We start from the raw sequence: 18,880 nt of genomic DNA, 5'->3' as shown, positions 1-18,880 counted from the left end.
TACGCCACTTGTCTCCATATGTCCCCTTTTTGGTTAAAAACTTTTTAACATCGTTTGTACTGTGATTGTTTAATGTACTATAATTTTTCATTATTACTTGCTGTCCAATGCAATCGTTATAGGATTTATGTTAACGTTAGTTAAAATAAACCAAGTAATATGCACACCACACGGACGAAAAGTGCTTTCTGTTTATGCAAATAAAGCAAATGCTGTTTTTTGTTTATTTTCTCCTACCGAAGCTCTAGCTGGCAGGGGTCCTCCTTGACAGACGTAGAGGTAGCAACAAGATCAATCTAAACATAGTTTACATTATGAAGGTTATCGTCAGGGTATCATTGAAACTATCTCTCCACTTCACCATGTCCACACATTATATCTCCATTAACTACCTCCTTGGGGCTTTATCAACGCCACTTAAACCTTGTAGACACATAGGAAGCGCCATGTTTTATCTTTGCACGAGGGTAAACGAACAAACTCTGGCATGTGTTAGTGTGTGTCATGAAAAGGGATGGTGTGCCTCTGTCGGCCGAATGTGTAGAGCGAACCGGCACGTGCACACATTTTCGCCACCGACACAGACACACAACGCCCCCCCCCCCCCCCCGAGACACACACACACAGAGAGAGAGAGAGAGAGAGAAAGAGAGAGAGAGAGAGTATTCATTTGGAAGTCATAGTAATCAGATAATTGACAACTGAACAGAAATCCAGCCCTCCTCGGCTGTACTCCATCTACCCAGATTGACGGCTGCTGGACTGGTGCCAAATAACCCTTATTAGAATATTTTTTTCTTTTGCGATATTTATATTTTAAATCATGTTTTACATACATGCATATGTCTTTATTGATTTATGTCGCAAATTTAGAATCTATAAGAAGCTCTTGTTAGTGGAGCGAGAGTTTGATTTAAACAAATGCATTTACTCATTAAGTACAGAGCAAAAGTTAACTGCCCTACCCAGTTCCTATTTTCATTTTCAAATTAAAATATATAGATACATGTAGAGCCCAGAAGTGCTTTCTTTGTGCCTTTGAAAACAAATACACTCAAAAAACAAGTCAGCAACAGTTGCAAAGGCTAATCAGTGGTTAATCTGACCTCTACCATATTTTTGCTGCGTTTGTCACATTAACTAAATAAAATTTCGAAATAAGATTCTTGTCTTTATCCATACCTCTACCTGTTACTCTGCGTATGGTGGAACGAACGAAAAGTGAATATTTTTCGTTTCCGGCTGTAAATGAAATTCATTTCTAGATATGCGCATAGAGACCCCTATGTCAATACGTAATATCTGAATGTGTCCGTGATAAGTCTTCAGACCATGGTTGGACCTGTGATATATAGGTATTATAATCAGATGTGCTTCATACACACATACAGTCATAATCGGCCTAAATGGCTGTCTCTAATATACAGAACCATATGGTATTGTTGGCCGTTGTTTTGGTGATACTTTGCAATGTTCCTGTAGGTAAGAACATGTTTTGTTCAAAATTCTTAAAAATGAAGCGATGTCATGAAGCGTTTCGTAATTTTCTCTTTTTATTTTTTATACACCTGTACCTTAGATGTGTTGAAGACAGCAGATGTACATGTAAACCCATTATCCTTGTTTTTACAAGGCGGTCAGCTTTGTCAGGGACCGGATGCAGTCTATTTTAACTCCAAGTGTCTCCGGCTTTTTAAAGAACGGAAGTCTTGGACGGACGCTGGAAATGATTGTAAGTCTAGAAATGGAACCTTGGTAGTCATAGATAACAAGAATTCAGATGATTTCGTCAGGGAACGCTATTTAAAAGGAAAGGGACTTAATTTCGACGTTTGGATTGGCGCTTCGGCTACAAAAAGATGGCGGTGGGACGACGGTAGGTGTTTTCATTCTTTTAATGGATATTTGTAACAGCATCAAACGATTTTATAAGAAATATGTCAGTTTAAGCTGCGTGTTGTTTTATCCTTGTTATAAACAAGAAAATGTGTCATTTGTAAGATATCATCGGCTGTAACTATAAGGAAAATTTATTTTTATTTCATGTTTCCATAATGCATAAAATTTTAGAACTACGTTTTAACCTCGGTAAGAAATTTGTGGTCGCATTGGCCAGGACCAAGAAATAATTAATTGTGATAATTATTGAAATCATAACATAGTTAAAAGATTAATAAAGGTTAAATAAGTCCATGCTTTTAAAAAGTACATGTACATGTTGTTAAAGAAAGCAAATAAAAGTATTGCGGAATTGAAATGATTTGGAGATAAAAAGTTAAGATTATCATTGTCATTCTTAATTTTCCGAAAGGAAGATTTGAATAGCCCAATGCTTAGTTTGCATTAGCAGAGCATCGTCATATTATATGGGGTGGATGCCTAGCCTAGCAGTTCAACACATAGAAGTGTTCAGATACTATTGTAGACTTAAAAATGCAAACAACGGCCGCATTTTAAGTAAAGTTTTTAATTGGTTAGTAAAGGAGAAACGCTCTTGGGGTGTGAAAACCATTAAACTTCTCACTCAGTATAAACTGAACAGCATGTTAAGCAATGAGTCTTATGTATTTAAAAAACGCTAAAAAAGAGATTAGAAGGTCTCTTTTTCAATTTTACGAACAGAAATGGTTTTGTAAATTGTGGAATGACAAAGGAAACCCCAATGGAAATAAACTGAGGCATTATAGATTCTTCAAAAAAGATTTGAAAACGGAGACATATCTTCACTGTGCAATGCCGAGACTTTACCGTAGCGTTTTAGCTAAGTTGCGCTGTGGCCCAGTTAAATACATGTAGAATCTGGCCGTTTAATACGAACCCCTTTAAATGAAAGACTTTGTTTTTATTGCGATAGAAAAAATACAGAAGATGAGATTCACTTTCTTTTAATATGTCCTTTTTATTCAGATTTACGACAAGAACTTTTAGATCAATGTCACTATCTTAATCCATGTTTTAGCAATTATAGTGATACAGAAAAATTTGTTTTTATTATGAATTGCGAATACCAGTTTTTATTAGCTAAGACAGTTTTTAAAATGTTTAAAACTGTGTCTCATAAGCCAAATATGGCTGGGTATTCTTTTAATTAGTAGTTTATTTTATACTGTTTTTTGTATTTTATGTTTTAAGAATATGTGACACTTTAATAAATAAATAAATATATGTAAGGAAAAATAATATCAAGTGACCTTACCGGTATTTATAAATAAATGAACATTAAAAATCATTTGCTGATTTTACTCATAGTGATAATGTCTCAATGCCTGTTAAGTCGTGTCTGCTGCATAGTACCTGTAGGTAAGATTACATATTTCTAAATTTGACATTTTTCACTACTTAACGGGGAAGAATATGAAACATTTAAGAAATTATCAAACGTTCATATACAAAAGGAATCCATCCATTCATCAGTAGCATCCCAGCGGGCAAATTATGTTGTTTTAACGTTGAACCAACGTTGAACCATAACGTTGAGAAGACATTGGATAAAGGCTGGATTTGAAAGTTGTGTCAACCTCAGATAACAACGTTGTATCAACGTCAGAAAACAATGTTATATCAACCCCACCCAGCGGGAAATTAGCCTGGATGTGTTTATCAGTAGGACATGTTTGATGGCTAAATATATGTAGGGTATTAATGTATGGCGTTTAAGTTAAAATTTCCAAGGTTCAGATTAATATATACTTTGTTATATATATATATATATATATATATATATATATATATATATATATATATATATATATATATATATATATATAACAAAGTCACAGTCACCTCAACCTGTCTATCTATAACAGCAAGGAGTTATAACAGAAGGAAATTACACGCAAGCCTCTCCGATGTCTGTTACGGTGGGCGGAGCTAGCTACGGGGGGCCTCCTGTCTCAAGGTTTCGTCTGGGTCGCTCTCCTCCGCTTGGAGATTGATTTTATATGCGTTATTTCGCGTTAGAATTCGAGATCAGTAGTGTCAAAGCGGCGCTGTATGCTGACGATTTTTTTCACAGGTAGTTATTTGGACGATGTGCTGGGAGGGAACGATATCATAGAAAGCGATTATAAGGTGGTGACTGAGGATGGTCGCCATGAGTTTTTTTGAGTCGGTGATAGATGGCTTTTCTTTTGCACAACACAGTGAAAAATCACCAAGGATAAGTCAAAAGAAAACGTCCCAACTGTGGTTTGTGAAAATGACATTCGAGTGAACGTCTGTCCTCACTGCCAAAGGGCATAATATTAATACATAAACGTTTGGACCCCCCTGCCCTTTGGTCCCATAAACATATACATTGAGACAGTGCCTAAGCTTTGTGACTGGTTTTTAATTTCTTTAAGTATTTTTTCTCTCACTCGGTATAATTTTAATATCATAATGCATTAAAGTGAAATTTTAATCAAAGGTTGAGGCAATGCCACGACATGTCAGTTTACTAAATACTCGTTATAAGTTTCTTTATCTTGGAAATCTCCCTTTTTATTTTCAGGATTATTTTGACACATACCCCGGTACTAACACTTCTTATTTGTCAGTAAACAAGTGCACAGTGCTAAACATTAAGAATAATTTTTATTCATTCATAAATATATTTATGTACAAAATATATCAGAAATTTTAGTATCAACTGAGCTCTTTAAAGTGAAACAAATAAAGATGAGAATTTTGAATTTCAAAATATTATTTACTATATTAACTTAAATATCTTTTAAGTCAACTCTATACTCAAGCATCATGATAGTAGCATCTGTGAGTAAAACCATTTTATTACATCAATAGAAGAACAAAAACAAAATTTTAAACATAAGCAGTAATTAATGAAGTCATAAGAATGATTAAGTTGCTATAGTTTTCCAGTTTTATGCAGTCTGTGTTGGAATTTTTTTCAACCGTGCAAATAGAAATAATTATATTCTTTTTTATCTGACTTGCTGATACCAGTCTGTGCCAGATACTATTCCACTCACAGGCCAGCAAGGTCTGAGAATCTAATGGGCTGAATGAAAAAAAAAACCTAGAAGATAAAGTGGCTATTTCTTACAAATAGGATAAAAAACATGGGATTTTCAAAAGGTTATTATAAATCAAGACAACACTTAGTAAGAACATTTATAAAATGAACTGGAGTACATGTTACAGCTGAAAAAATTAACTGGGCCAGTAAGTGACTGCTTTAAAGAAATTTCACTGAAACAGTCCAAATTTTACTGGCAATCAAGTAGACTTTTATACCATGGCACTCAACAAATTATATATAGGTTTTGAATTTTTTTCCATGTGACAGTAACATAAAATTTATGTCAACTTTTGAAATGTATAGAGTCAGTTAGGTGACTGAAAATATTTTAAAATGTCATGAAGGAGCACTATTAATTTAATGCAATCTCTGTTGGCCAGTCTTATCCAGTTTCTTCTCCAAAAAGGACAACTCAAGTGAGAATTTCTTCAGGGCCTTTTCTTCTGCCTGCCAATGCCATGCCACTCAGAAAAGAGAGAAACCTGTAGGTTAGAAAAAAACATAATAATAGCATTATGAACTACTAGTATCCATGTAGACATTATGGAATTACGCAGTGAAGTTTAATGTGTCTTGTTATGACTTGACTGAAATAATGTTCACCACATAAATGAACAATTTACAACTAAATTTATGTAAAATATCAAGATTCATGATCACAAGCTAATAACCCCAAGAAATTGAAAGAAATTGTACTTATTACAAGAAATTATTTAAATCCGCCCTGGTTCCTACTCTTCTGACAGGACAAAAAGGGGATTTCAGAGAGGCTGGTTGCTAAAAGGAAAATGCCCAAGGTTGTCGTATTTTGAAAAAAAATTTAAAAGGGTACTGTTATTAGTGAATGTTTAATGCATCTTAGGCATTATTACAAAAGTAACTTACCCCTGACACGCTGACCTCCTTTTTTCATTGACATTTTTAAATTTTTTCCAGCCTGACCATAATTCATACTAGTATATTCAATGCAGCCTTCTCCCATATCTATAATAGAAGAAAAAAAACTTGAGTAGTGTTAAGATATGCATGTAAAATTCATTATCAATTTTGAGAGAATTTCTGTTTCAACACAGCAAGATGAAATATTTACTTTCAAGTAATGAATAAACCTTAAAAAAGTTCTATTCTTTTGTAACCACCAAGGCAAAGCTTCTTTCTTAAAATGAACTGAAACATCCAAGCTTGCCACCTAACATGCCAAAGTAGTGAAGTATAATTAAAGTAGAGAAGCAAGTACCCCTTAATTATAGAGGTGTCTTACACAATAAGGTGTGTCTTACACACCTTGACTCAAAGGGAGATGTGTAGTGAGATAACAGGTAAAGTAATTGGTGGAGCCTAGGTGAACTTAAAACCTTAAGACTTTAAATTCAGAAGCACCAGGATTCATGTGTGTTCTTTTTTCAAAGGTTTAATATGAATTAAAACATATATATGTAAAAAGAAGACTAAATAAGTTTAAAATAACTATACCAAAGACACTGTGAAGTCAAACTTCCCGTTAGACCGCCATGATGGAAAATGCTGAGTGGAGGCAAAACTTTCCAGTCAAAATAACTGAGCACCTTACTTTAACAACAAAGTTACCACTCCAAAGCCACCCTCCATGGTGAGAAGAAAAATGATGACCAACTGTCATGATAAGTCTTCTTAGTTTTAAACACGAAAAAGGTAAAGGCAAAAATGGTACATTTACCCATAACACTAAAGTAAAAAATTGGTATTCTGGACAAAACAGGTTATTTTTTTCAAGAAATATTGGAGCAATACCCATGCAATATATACCAAGCCACGACCAAGATGTTCAAGAATCTAAATACACCAAAATCTTTTATAATCACGCATTTGAAAAGTGCAAAAAACGTTCAGGCTTTTGGCCGTAACAAGCGTAACACTTTTTGATCTGGACTCGTGAAAATTGTCCCTTGTCGTATTCAAGCTAGACCACATTTAAAATCGAAAAAACCAACAATACTGCTCAAGAAAATGTATTGCACACACATCAATTAGTTAAATTTTATGACTGTCATGTGACACAAGTATCAAAAAGTAGGAGGAAAATGTCTTTTGGAGTTATTTTTTTCGAAACATAAACAAGATGGCGGCTTATGCATCTGCTTGTTATTCGGCTACTGAAAGTGCACCTAAGTTTTATTCTATGCTTTTGCCACAAATAACTAAACAATTGCAACTGTATAAAGACCAAACATTTCTTCATCTGATACTATTTGTAAGCACTTGTTATGAGTGGGAAATATTTTTCGTGCAATATTTATTCTCCACACACCACCTCGCGAGATCGACGTGGAGCTGGACACTTACATGTAGTGAGACCCCACGGCATAAAAGTTGCAATTTATCTTCATATTTCGAGTAGTTATGCATTTAAAAGCACTTACCTGTTTTTTGATAACCTTATCCAACGTTATATCCTCTGCACTCTGTAATTCTCTCATTTTAAGAAACTTTTGACTGAGTTTCTGTTTGTGTCCTCTCCAAACGACAGACGAAGGCACCTATTCTGACAAACGAGATTTAAACGAGAGTAACAGAAAGCCTAACAGAGATAGGAACCCATTGTTCTCTGGGTTCTATTCATTCCGACTAATGAGAGACCGTAATACGGGCTCCGCCCCCACGCGTGTAATCTCCTTCTGTTATAACTCCTTGATAACAGGTTACCAAGAACTGTTAACTCCATCACATTTATAGCAACTTATTCATCCTAGTGTTAGCTGACCTTGCAAGGAATTCAGTTTATTGGAATGTATTTCTGAATAACAAGTTAAGAAAACTCACTAGTAAACTAAAGACACAAAACAACTGTCACTTTTACTTTAGAACCCTTTTGTTATTATTTTGATAAATTTAGTTACAGTATTGATAAACAAAGTATCACGTTTTCAATAATTAATATTTTAAATTACAATCCATAACTGCAAGGTTGTGTCATTGACCAAAATACAACGTTGAGTCAACGTCACATTATGACGGTGTTTTGAAGTGGCTGGATCAACGTTGATTTTACGTTGAATTTAGGTTGATCAACGGCAATTCAACGTGTCAACCTGTTTTCAGCGTTGATCCAACGCAACTATGCCTGCTGGGATATTTTTACTTCAGACGGACAACCCCTCTCCTGGGCATCGTGGGGACCTGGAGAGCCTAATTTCAACGGCGGAAATGAAGATCGCGTCATGCTGTGGAGAGACTTTGATTATAAGTGGAACGACGAAGCAAAAACAACAACCCACATCTACAGAACTAACGAAACGCACGAGGAAAAGTCCAACGCTATTTGCGAATTTAGTAAGTACTGCAATGAATTTATTATATCTTTTTGCTTGCGAAAATATTTCAGTAAGTACATTGGTCTGCTTTTTTTTGTTCGTTTGTTTGTGATCAGACATCTGTTTTGCAATAGAGGCAACAATTTTAGAGATTTTAGTTTCAAAAAATTTCTGTAGATTTAACACGACGATGTTTATTGTCTATACATTAACATAATACAGAATGTACCAAGTTGTATAATTTGCACCTCTGATAATGGATGTAGGCCCTATAACAGCACTTACTAGTACACTTAAGTATACACACCAAGTATTGATATATGGTAGGCCTACCTATGAAATTGTTTGGTCATAGCCTTTGTAAATTGTGCTAGAACTAATAAAGATTATTATTATTAGCATTCAAAGTTTTGAAATTAACCAAAGCCTATTGACCATTTTTAAATGTATTTTCAATTTATGGTGTAATCACATTAAATTGTCGGAAGTGATATGCCGTTACTTTTGTCAGCCTACCAAATTACGATCGGCAATATTTAAGAGTTTTAAACTGTGTTTGTAGATAGTCGTCTGGGAAAGAGAATGCATGAATGTTTGAAGTGTAACATAAGAACCTCAAAGACAGTTAAATTATTGCCACTGTCAATTGATTGTTACACCAAAACAGCGTGTTGAGGTCTCATGTTTCCTATACATTATCTTATTCATTTTATTGTTTGTACGATAAGTTTTTATATTTGTTAGATTTATTGTGCAGTTTGATGTAAAAGTTATGTCTCGAAGCATTTTTATTCGCAGATGTATTTGAAAAGTTTGAAGGTTTTAGGCTCTTGTGTCATATCGGAAATGGACGTGACAATGCGTCGTAGACATTCCATCATAATACGTGTACATTGTTTCTACAAACAAATACACCTGTGCTATATTTCAGCCAACGTTCAAAGCTGTTCTGGAGTAAGTGACTGCGGATCCGGCGTCTTTCACAATGGGTCATGTTTTTGTCTGGAGGTTCACCCTGGATCAAGAAGCGAAGACGGATACACTTGGATAGAGGCAAAAAGCTTATGTGACAACAAAGGAGCAAGGCTTGCCCATATCGAAAACCAGTCCACACAGAATGTTATAGTCAGCCATATTAAAGCAGAAAGCGTGAGGGACAAGCGGCGTTATGCTGGAAACTACTGGATCGGCGCAGTTTGGAACACAGCAGAACCATATACGTGGGTTTGGGAAAATGGTATGTTTATGTTAACTATGAAGAGGCATTGGAATGGGTTTGGTAACGTCAGCATAAAACACATAAATCAAAGTCTTAAAATATTTAAGAATCAGATTATTTATAATTTTTCATACATTTTGAATAGTCTCACGTCCAACTGCAATTTCAAGAAGCAAAAACTTCCTTCATCATTGACAAGTGTCAAAAATGGACCATCAATAAAAGAAGCAAGCTTTTCTTTCCATATTAAAATGGCAATGATACAAATTGCATATAGAAAACTAGAACATTATTTAGGATGTTTTTGTCTTAATGTCAATTTTGGGCATTCTTGTGAAAATCTTAAAAATGCAGTACAGTCAAAATAATCTAGATGAGATAATAATTCACTCCACGTATTTGTATTAGGGAATATCACGTAGTGTTCTTATACAATGTACCTTATATCTGTCCTTAGATCTCCAGGTGCCGTTTGCCAATAATGGTTCTTTTTGGTGTTCTTAGGAAAGCAGTTGGACTATTTTAACTGGGACTCACATGGAACCCAACGAGCAAATGCTCGCGAAGCCATCAGGCTTGACAGGGCAAGAGACTTCAGATGGGTCACCGGTGTTGCCGCGGACATCAACTATTACATGTGCCAGTCTGGTAGGAAGCAAATCTTTTATTTTAACAATTGCACGGACATGAGATTATTTGTTTCCTTTTGATCTCACTACCTTGCATATGTACGCGCGAGAGCGATCAGAAAAAAATATACACATGTAGGTGAATTGTGTGCTACTGCTTGGTCAGTTATCATGCTCTATAGATACAAAGATACATTGTATTTTTGTAAATGTAAACGAAACTTAAATTCCAGAGCAAAGGCCCTGTAAGTTCATTGCTTAGACAGAAAGTAAAAATAGTACAACCTAAGAAAAAACACGTCTCAAAGCTGTCCCAGTCAAAATAATGGTTTTATATTCACTAGGTCCCAGATGCCCGGAGGTTCACCCAGAACACAGTAAACTAATGAGTTCAGACATGATGAGTTCTAACTATGTCTGTGAAGACGGGTACCACATGAACGGAGACAGTAGTTTTTCCATAGTTTGTCTTTCAAATGGAAAGTGGAATATTACAGCAGGTTGCTCGGGTAAGTCGACCACCCTCGAGCACACCCAGCTTTTCGGGGGGAGGGGGGGGGGCTTTGGGGCCGTTATGGGCCACTTACTGGGCCCTAATTAGACACGGTCACATGTATAGCCATTCATACAAAATTATCTTCGAATTCTTAATTGAATGGTTTGTTCGTTTCTGGCACAACAATTTCAGCAGTGCTGGAGGAGTTCAGTGCTGGAGGCAAAAAGTTTGATACAGTGATTTTTTAAAATACTACAAATACATTTAAAATATGCAAACACGTAAAATATTTTCATGTCTATTTCATCACATCTTTTGATATTAAATTTGTATATTTTAAAATAATTAAAGAGTTCACGCAAATAATAACCATAATCTTTACAGACATGAACGAATGCATCCTGGGCACCCACAACTGCACTTTACACGCAAAATGCACAGATTTACCAGGCAGTTTTAGCTGCTCTTGTAATTCTGGCTACACCGGTGATGGCTACAACTGTAATGATATTGATGAATGCAAAACAACCAACAACTGCAGCTCCTCAGCTATCTGTACCAATACCAATGGTGGCTTTACCTGCTCTTGCAATTCTGGCTATACCGGTGATGGTTACGTCTGCAATGATATTAATGAATGCAAAACAACCAACAACTGCAGCTCCTTAGCCAACTGCACCAATACCATTGGTGGCTATACCTGCTCTTGTAATCCTGGCTACACCGGTGATGGCTACAACTGTAATGACATTGATGAATGCAAAACAACCAACAACTGCAGCTCCTCAGCTATCTGTATCAATACCATTGGTGGCTATACCTGCTCTTGTAATTCTGGCTACACTGGTGATGGCTACGACTGTAATGATATTGACGAATGCAAAACAACCAACAAATGCAGCATCTCAGCTAGCTGTACCAATACCAATAGTGGCTATACCTGCTCTTGTAATTCTGGCTTCACCGGTGATGGCTATAACTGTAATGATATTGACGAATGTAAAACAACCAACAACTGCAGCTCCTCAGCTAGCTGTACCAATACCAATGGTGGCTATACCTGCTCTTGTAATTCTGGCTTCACCGGTGATGGCTACAACTGTAGCGATATTGATGAATGCCAAACAACCAACAACTGCAGCTCCTCAGCTAGCTGTACCAATACCAATGGTGGCTATACCTGCTCTTGTAATTCTGGCTACACTGGTGATGGCTACAACTGTAATGACATGGATGAATGCAAAACAACCAACAACTGCAGCTACTTGGCCAACTGCACCAATACCATTGGTGGCTATACCTGTTTTTGTAATTCTGGCTACACCGGTGATGGCTACGACTGTAATGATATTGATGAGTGCAAAACAACCAACAACTGCAGCTCCGTAGCTAGCTGTACCAATACCAATAGTGGCTATACCTGCTCTTGTAATTCTGGCTACACCGGTGATGGCTACGACTGTAATGATATTGATGAATGCAAAACAACCAACAACTGCAGCTCCTTGGCCAACTGCACCAATACCATTGGTGGCTATACCTGCTCTTGTTATTCTGGCTACACTGGTGATGGCTACGACTGTAATGATATTGATGAATGCAAAACAACCAACAACTGCAGCTCCTTGGCCAACTGCACCAATACCATTGGTGGCTATACCTGCTCTTGTAATTCTGGCTACACCGGTGATGGCTACGACTGTAATGACATTGATGAATGCAAAACAACCAACAACTGCAGCTCCGTAGCTAGCTGTACCAATACCAATAGTGGCTATACCTGCTCTTGTAATTCTGGCTTCACTGGTGATGGCTACGGCTGTAATGATATTGATGAATGCAAAACAACCAACAACTGCAGCGCCTTAGCTAGCTGTACCAATACCAATGGTGGTTTTACCTGCTTTTGTAATTCTGGCTACACTGGTGATGGTTACAACTGTTATGATATTGATGAGTGCAAAACAACCAAGAAATGCAGCTCCTTAGCTAGCTGTACCAATACCAATGGTGGCTATACCTGCTCTTGTAATTCTGGCTACACCGGTGATGGTTACACATGTAGTGACATTGATGAATGCAAAACAACCAACAACTGCAGCGCCTTAGCTAGCTGTACCAATACCAATGGTGGTTTTACCTGCTTTTGTAATTCTGGCTACACTGGTGATGGCTACAACTGTAATGATATTGATGAATGCCAAACAACCAACAACTGCAGCTCCTCAGCTAGTTGTACCAATACCAATGGTGGATATACCTGCACATGTGATTTTGGGTATAATGGAGACGGCTATATTTGTGAAGGTACGTATTTTATGTGCCAAGATTTATTTATGCAATGAAGTTCGCTCCATTAAATTTCAAAGATTATTGTTCGTTGCAGCAAGTATCGTGTTTACTGAGTGGTAAATGCATAGTTTGAGGAACATACCCATTACAAAATAATGGTCAAGGTGGAATATAGCGTCATGGTAAAAGAAGAAAGGGGAAAATGAAAATTCCTCGATAAAACTAATAAAATCAAGCGTGTGATGGTTTTTGATATTTTTTGTAGATGTGGATGAATGTAGCAATGGCCAACACAACTGTTCTGGCAAACATGTGGTTTGTAGTAACACCTTTGGAAGCTACAAGTGCCAGTGTGAAATTGGTTATTTTGGAAATGGAAATACGTGTTCCAGTAAGTTATATTAGTCTTTAATTTTTTTATTCAAAATGGGTTAAGATTATGTACTGCACATTTATGTAAAATTATAAAACAACATCAATATTGTAGTTAAATAAGCTTAACATCATTGTGAACGCTCCTGATCTGCCTACAGATATTTCGCCCGCCTTCACGTGGAAAATAGGACATTAAAAAAACAGCACTCGATTATAATAATGTATATAGGGGGTATGTCAAGGATAATTTGTTCAAGAATAACCCTCAAACAATTGGTAAACTGAAGGTGGCTCGGGTAGATGCCGAAGGAGGAATGTGGTCGAGTAATTGACAAATTTTTGAAACGTTTGCAATTGTGACTCCAATGCCGCAGTAGCCATTTGGAGCATATTATTAAAAAGAGCAACTTTTAGGCAAAAGTGACCAAGAGAAGTGAATGATCATACCCATACTGAAGTTTAAATCCAGCAAATTTCTTGAAATTTTATGGACCTTTGTAGGATCTAATAATTTTTTTTTTTTTTTTTTTGGGGGGGGGGGTAACTTTTTCAGAGCTAAATATGTTTTATTTTTTGTTTATTCTCTTTAGTTGTTACCTGTCAGTTACCAAAGTTACCAGACACAGTGGTTGTGACGTATGATTCTTTGGTGTTTGGCAGCACGTTAACATACACTTGTAGTGATGGAGACTTGGTATTGGCAGGGAGTTCAACAGCAGTTTGTATGAATAACGGGAGTTGGAGTTCCGAACCTCCATCTTGCACGGGTAAATATGTTAAGAATTAAAACCTTGCATTTGCAAACCCTGCATAGCTGTTTATACTAAATACAAGGTTTATAATTTGTATAATTTGGAAACAGAATTATTAACTGTTCTCAAAATAAGATCTTGATAAGCCAAACAACTGACAAATAAACTTGTTTAAGACTTGTGTATTTATTTTACGTTTTTTCTAAATATTACAATCTGACTATTGTAGTCGAGTTTCAAACAACATGCGTGTGTGGAAAATTGTAAAAAAGAATTATTATTGTTCATAATTGGTAATGAAATTATAAAAGAATTATTAATCACCTATCCATTATTTATATCATAAATCATTCTGATCTGAGTAAGAAGCCAAAGCTGGCAAGACGCAGGCTAATTGCAAGGGATCACCAAAAGTAAACTAAGGCGGGGGGGTGGGTGAGGCGAAGGTGCTCTGATGTTCGGGGTTGGCGAGGCACGTGTCTGTTTTTGGTGAACATGATCATCCTCCCCTCCCCCTTTGCTCCCCCTGCTACTCCTTGACCGCAGATTTGGTATCAATTTCTGATTGTGAAAATGGCGATATCTTCTTTGGGGCACTAGTGTTTGGACTATCTAGCAGCAAATATCTGGTTTATCAGGAATGCTCAATCAGAAAGTTCCATTTGATAGCCAACTTTATGTATTGACTCATAACCTTATTACATGTACGACTAACCCAGCCATATATACCTATAGTGAATATTCATGTGAAGCGACAGAAAAGTCATTAATCAAATTTTCTCCCCCTCTCTTTTCGAAGTAATTTTTGTCCATTTTTTTTGTTTTTGTATTTCATTATTCATGATCTACTTGTACCGTCAGAAGATAAAACAACTTCTTAAGTGTTATAATATATATTTCAGACATTTCATTTCGTCCTTTCTGTTTCCTAGGATTCACGTCTCAAGAAGGTAAAAACAATCCGACAGAAATACTGAATTCACAGGGTAAGTAATTCTGTATAAGTAACCAATTTTAATATAACCATATCAACAACTTGGGTTGTGCTTGTAAAAATCACAGTCATTAGATGAACGAAGCACTGCTTTTTCTATAGAAATCTGTATGCTTTTTGTCAAAGCTTTTTTACTTAAAAAGAACGAAAAATCCGACAGATTAATGTTCCAAATTCCTCGATTAAAAATAAAAATTCCATTCATCACTATTAGAAGTAAAATGTGATTTTGCATTCCCGGGGAATTTCAATACATTTAATGTGTTTTAAACTTTGCTAGTCTTGAAATGCTGATCAGTAACTAAGCGTTTTATTTTTAATATGATTTAATTTAGTTCACAAAGCTTCAAAAAAGTTAGGCAGTTGTTCATATCTCTTTTTTTTTACTGTCATGACATAGTTTTGTAACACTCATCAGTCAGTGTGCTTTTTATTTTCGTATGAATTCATCTATTAGCTGTAATCTTGAATATGAAGGGTATCTTCAAAAGAGTGAGGCAGTTGTTCATATTTCTTTTTTTATCTTTTTTTATATAGATATATTGTGGATTATCATTGCCGCCGTTGTTGTATTGGTTCTGGTAGTCGTTGGTTGTATCATGTTGGCGATAGTGTGCAGAGGGAAAAGGTACCTGTAGTCTTTGAAAATCACTTATTTCTGATTTGTCATTTTCAAGTTTTCTTTAGACCTGTGAGTTGGATACATTGCAAAACGTAAAATAGAGAGGAAAAGCAAGCGCTTTTGTCGTCTTTTGAGTAGAAATACACTCACAACACCATACACTGCAAACTACGAAAGATATTTTGTCGCGTCTTTTGGAAATCCATTTACAATTCAAAGCATTTTTTACAAATAAGATATGATTCATTTGGAAATTAATTAAACAATGTAATTCTTTATTGAACAAAATCAGGAAGAAGAACAACCAGACCGAGGACGAACACAAACTGTTTCACATGAGCAGTAAGTCCATCAGGAGCAATATGTCTGAAGAACGCTCCAGTTCCAGACAAGACAGCGTTGACAGTGCATTCTCCTCTCAAACCAGCATTGACAGCGAAACATCGGATAGGTATACGACCTTGGCGGGAAAGTCCCGAGAGGCAATACAGATGGAAGAATTAGAGCACTACGACAGTGGGGACTATGGAAACTCAGCAGCACGTGACCCAAGAAAACCAGGTTGTACTGAACAGGGCCGCCAGGAGAAAACCTATGTGCCTGGGAAAATACGCTACAATCGCCACCGTTATGGAGGAAATCATGACACCTCTTCCTCGTCACGTCCTAACCGTTATGGCCGTACTCAACCCTCAGGGCCCAGCAGGTACCCGCCAGAGGTTGAGGCACAGGGAGACCGTCACCCAGTTCAGAAGGGGAATCCAAGGTACTCGCGCCACGTGGACCCGCCCTCATATCACGGGAGACAAATAATGGATCAATATAATTGGTAAAATAAGGCTCGCACTAGGCCACCGTCAAAAAGATTTTTTGACATTTGAATAGTAGGTATTATTTCTTCAAATGAAGGGCGACAAGGTTTTGAAATTGTTTTGTAAATGTCAGTTGTTTAGAAAATGGCTAATTTTTAAGCTAGGATAAAGCGAAGGTGTCTTGTAATCGTTAAGCATAATAAACAGTAGCGCGTTTGAAATATATGTACTCCATTAATCGTTAAATTAGATCATGCACTGAGTCATAATACGTGAGAAAGTAGTCACAATTGTTAGATGCTGCGATATGGGGACACGTCTTTTCTACAGTAAGGTGCATACATCTTCATCTGTAATTTTTACTTTAAATATCACTAACTTGAAGGGAAAATTACTGTAAAGTAATCTTAATAAATGGATAATTTGAATCCCGAATTGCGCTGAAGATAGTGTCTAGGGTTTCATTTCCAGGTTTGTTTATTGAAAAACGACCCTGGCAACGAGAAGTAAGTGTAGTTCTTCAAAACCGATCCTTTGCAACCAGAAGTTAGTGTAGTTCTTCAAAAACGAACCTGCCAACCAGGACTTATAGTGTAGGTCTTCAAAAACGATCCTGGCAATCTGAAGTTAGTGTAGTTCTTCAAAAACAAACCTGGCAACCAGAAGTTAGTGTAGTTCTTCAAAAACAAACCTGGCAACCAGAACTTATAGTGTAGGTCTTCAAAAACAAACCTGGCAACCAGAAGTTAGTGTAGTTCTTCTAAAAACGCTCATGGCAACTGATTCTAGACATTAACTTTGGGGCACTTGAGTTGCTTTAGTTTGCCTGCCTTTCAGTGCAATAGCGAGTTGTTTCCATTTTTATATATAATATTAATATTTAAAGTAAATATAGAGCAAATTGAAAAAAACATTTTATATCAATCTTTTAATTTTTGTATATATACAATTTCAGAACGACGTAACAGGGATTTGTGAGACATAAGAAAATACAAGATATTTGATTATATAACAGGAGGCTTTGAACCTAGAAAAAATGGCATTGATTCTTTTTTTAACCTACATGTACTACGTACATCCATTATACTGTATCTGCAATTGATTTTTATACCTAATATAACATAGTTTTTACTTTTTGTATACATTCAATATTGAACATGTGAAGGTAGGTAGGTGTGTCTTATTAATCAATATAAGGATTCTTTTAAATAGTTAACAAACACAAGGGATTGAATAGTATTTTTATTTAACACTCTGAAATGATAATTAAACACTGCATTTAATGCAAAAAAATAGAACAATGTACTCATTTCTAGAACAGTGACAGGATACAAACTCTATTCACTGGACATATTCCACAGTATTTTCCCTTTCATTACAACTTATTCTCTCCAGATCACGCTGCCAATTCTGTTTCTGGCAATCAAAAAGTTCAAAAAGGTTTGCTGCCTCCCCCTGACCCCCAATTCTCAGTGGGGTGGGATATATAAATATGGGCTACAAGATATTGATATGGGGGGGGGGGGGGGGTATATAACTAGGGCAGAATACCGTGGAATGACCACCTTCAATTAATACAAAAGTAGCTTTGGTACAGTCCACAGTGACAGACTCCTGTCTCCAACATATTACAATATCTCCACTCTTACTGCTCTGCACTTCAAAGTGTTGTTTTTTTTTTTCTTTTTAATTACAAGAATCCTAACAGCAGTTGAGCAATAAGTGTACAATACTGGGCGTGCTGAGAGGAAAAATCACAGCGGTGATGCATGTCTTCATTGTCCGTCTTTTACTTTCTTGAGCAAGTGATTTTCTTTAAAACCTTACATAAAATGTCTATTAGTAGCTAAAAGGTGTGTCTTAATTTGCAGGAACTGTTGGGTAAAAATAAGCTTAGAGCAAATAAAAACAAATGTAGTATTACCACTCCATAGGTGATTCAAAGACTTTTTCAGAAGGTACAACAACAAAGTAAAAGCCTTCAAAAAGTAAATAATCATTAAAAACTTTGACAAACTTTCAATTATGCTCTAAATAAGATTCCATAGCAGATATTATTGCTTACAATTTTCTCAATTTAAATGTGTTAAGATTAAAAAGTTAAAGCAAAAAAAAAAAAAAATGTTTTGCATCATTAAAAAGACTGATTGTCAATAAATTGCAGAGTTCAACTTTGAACAACACTATTAAGGCTGGTGTGTGTATAACTTTCTATATAAAATGCCAATGTTAGATCTCTCTCAAATTACAAGCGAGGACAGATTTGTATTCCAGAGACAAAAGTGTAAAGCAGGACTATCATACCATGTATGTGCTTTCATGAGACTCTCCTTTAATACAACCTACTAAAGCCTAGGTCCCAACCGAATGTACGGGCAG

General features: G+C 36.2%; 1 protein-coding gene and 1 long non-coding RNA gene across 2 annotated transcripts; one reads left to right on the top strand and one right to left on the bottom strand.

Annotated features, from left to right (window-relative positions):
• Window positions 1-1,350: 1,350 nt before the first annotated feature.
• Window positions 1,351-17,993, top strand: LOC106164070 (uncharacterized). Its single transcript, XM_087004814.1, has 12 exons — window positions 1,351-1,482; window positions 1,634-1,876; window positions 8,144-8,329; window positions 9,242-9,547; window positions 10,034-10,177; window positions 10,503-10,667; window positions 11,039-12,961; window positions 13,212-13,337; window positions 13,912-14,088; window positions 15,006-15,059; window positions 15,605-15,695; window positions 15,982-17,993. Exons 1-12 carry the CDS (start codon window positions 1,407-1,409, stop codon window positions 16,520-16,522), a joined length of 4,032 nt encoding a protein of 1,343 aa, XP_086860940.1. The 5' UTR covers window positions 1,351-1,406; the 3' UTR covers window positions 16,523-17,993.
• Window positions 4,839-7,691, bottom strand: LOC147763817 (uncharacterized). Its single transcript, XR_015332898.1, has 3 exons — window positions 7,420-7,691; window positions 5,906-6,004; window positions 4,839-5,502 (listed from the first exon to the last, which is right to left on the bottom strand). It is a non-coding gene; the product is annotated as an uncharacterized LOC147763817 (long non-coding RNA).
• Window positions 17,994-18,880: the final 887 nt, after the last annotated feature.

The sequence above is a fragment of the Lingula anatina genome, chromosome 1 (genome assembly GCF_051362555.1).
Source record: "Lingula anatina isolate TDL-2025a chromosome 1, LinAna3.0, whole genome shotgun sequence".
Taxonomy (NCBI): domain Eukaryota; kingdom Metazoa; phylum Brachiopoda; class Lingulata; order Lingulida; family Lingulidae; genus Lingula; species Lingula anatina.
The sequence above is the reverse complement of the archived record's forward strand: the minus strand, read 5'-3'. Positions and strand labels throughout refer to the sequence as shown.

What these genes read in the sequence shown, in the direction of transcription:
- LOC106164070 (XM_087004814.1), top strand. Translation starts at nt 1,407, where the DNA reads ATGGCTGTCTCTAATATACAGAACCATATGGTATTGTTGGCCGTTGTT. An exon ending in CAACGCTATTTGCGAATTTA is followed by an intron (nt 8,330 to 9,241) that starts GTAAGTACTGCA and finishes GCTATATTTCAG; the next exon opens with CCAACGTTCAAAGCTGTTCT. An exon ending in CGAACCTCCATCTTGCACGG is followed by an intron (nt 14,089 to 15,005) that starts GTAAATATGTTA and finishes TCTGTTTCCTAG; the next exon opens with GATTCACGTCTCAAGAAGGT.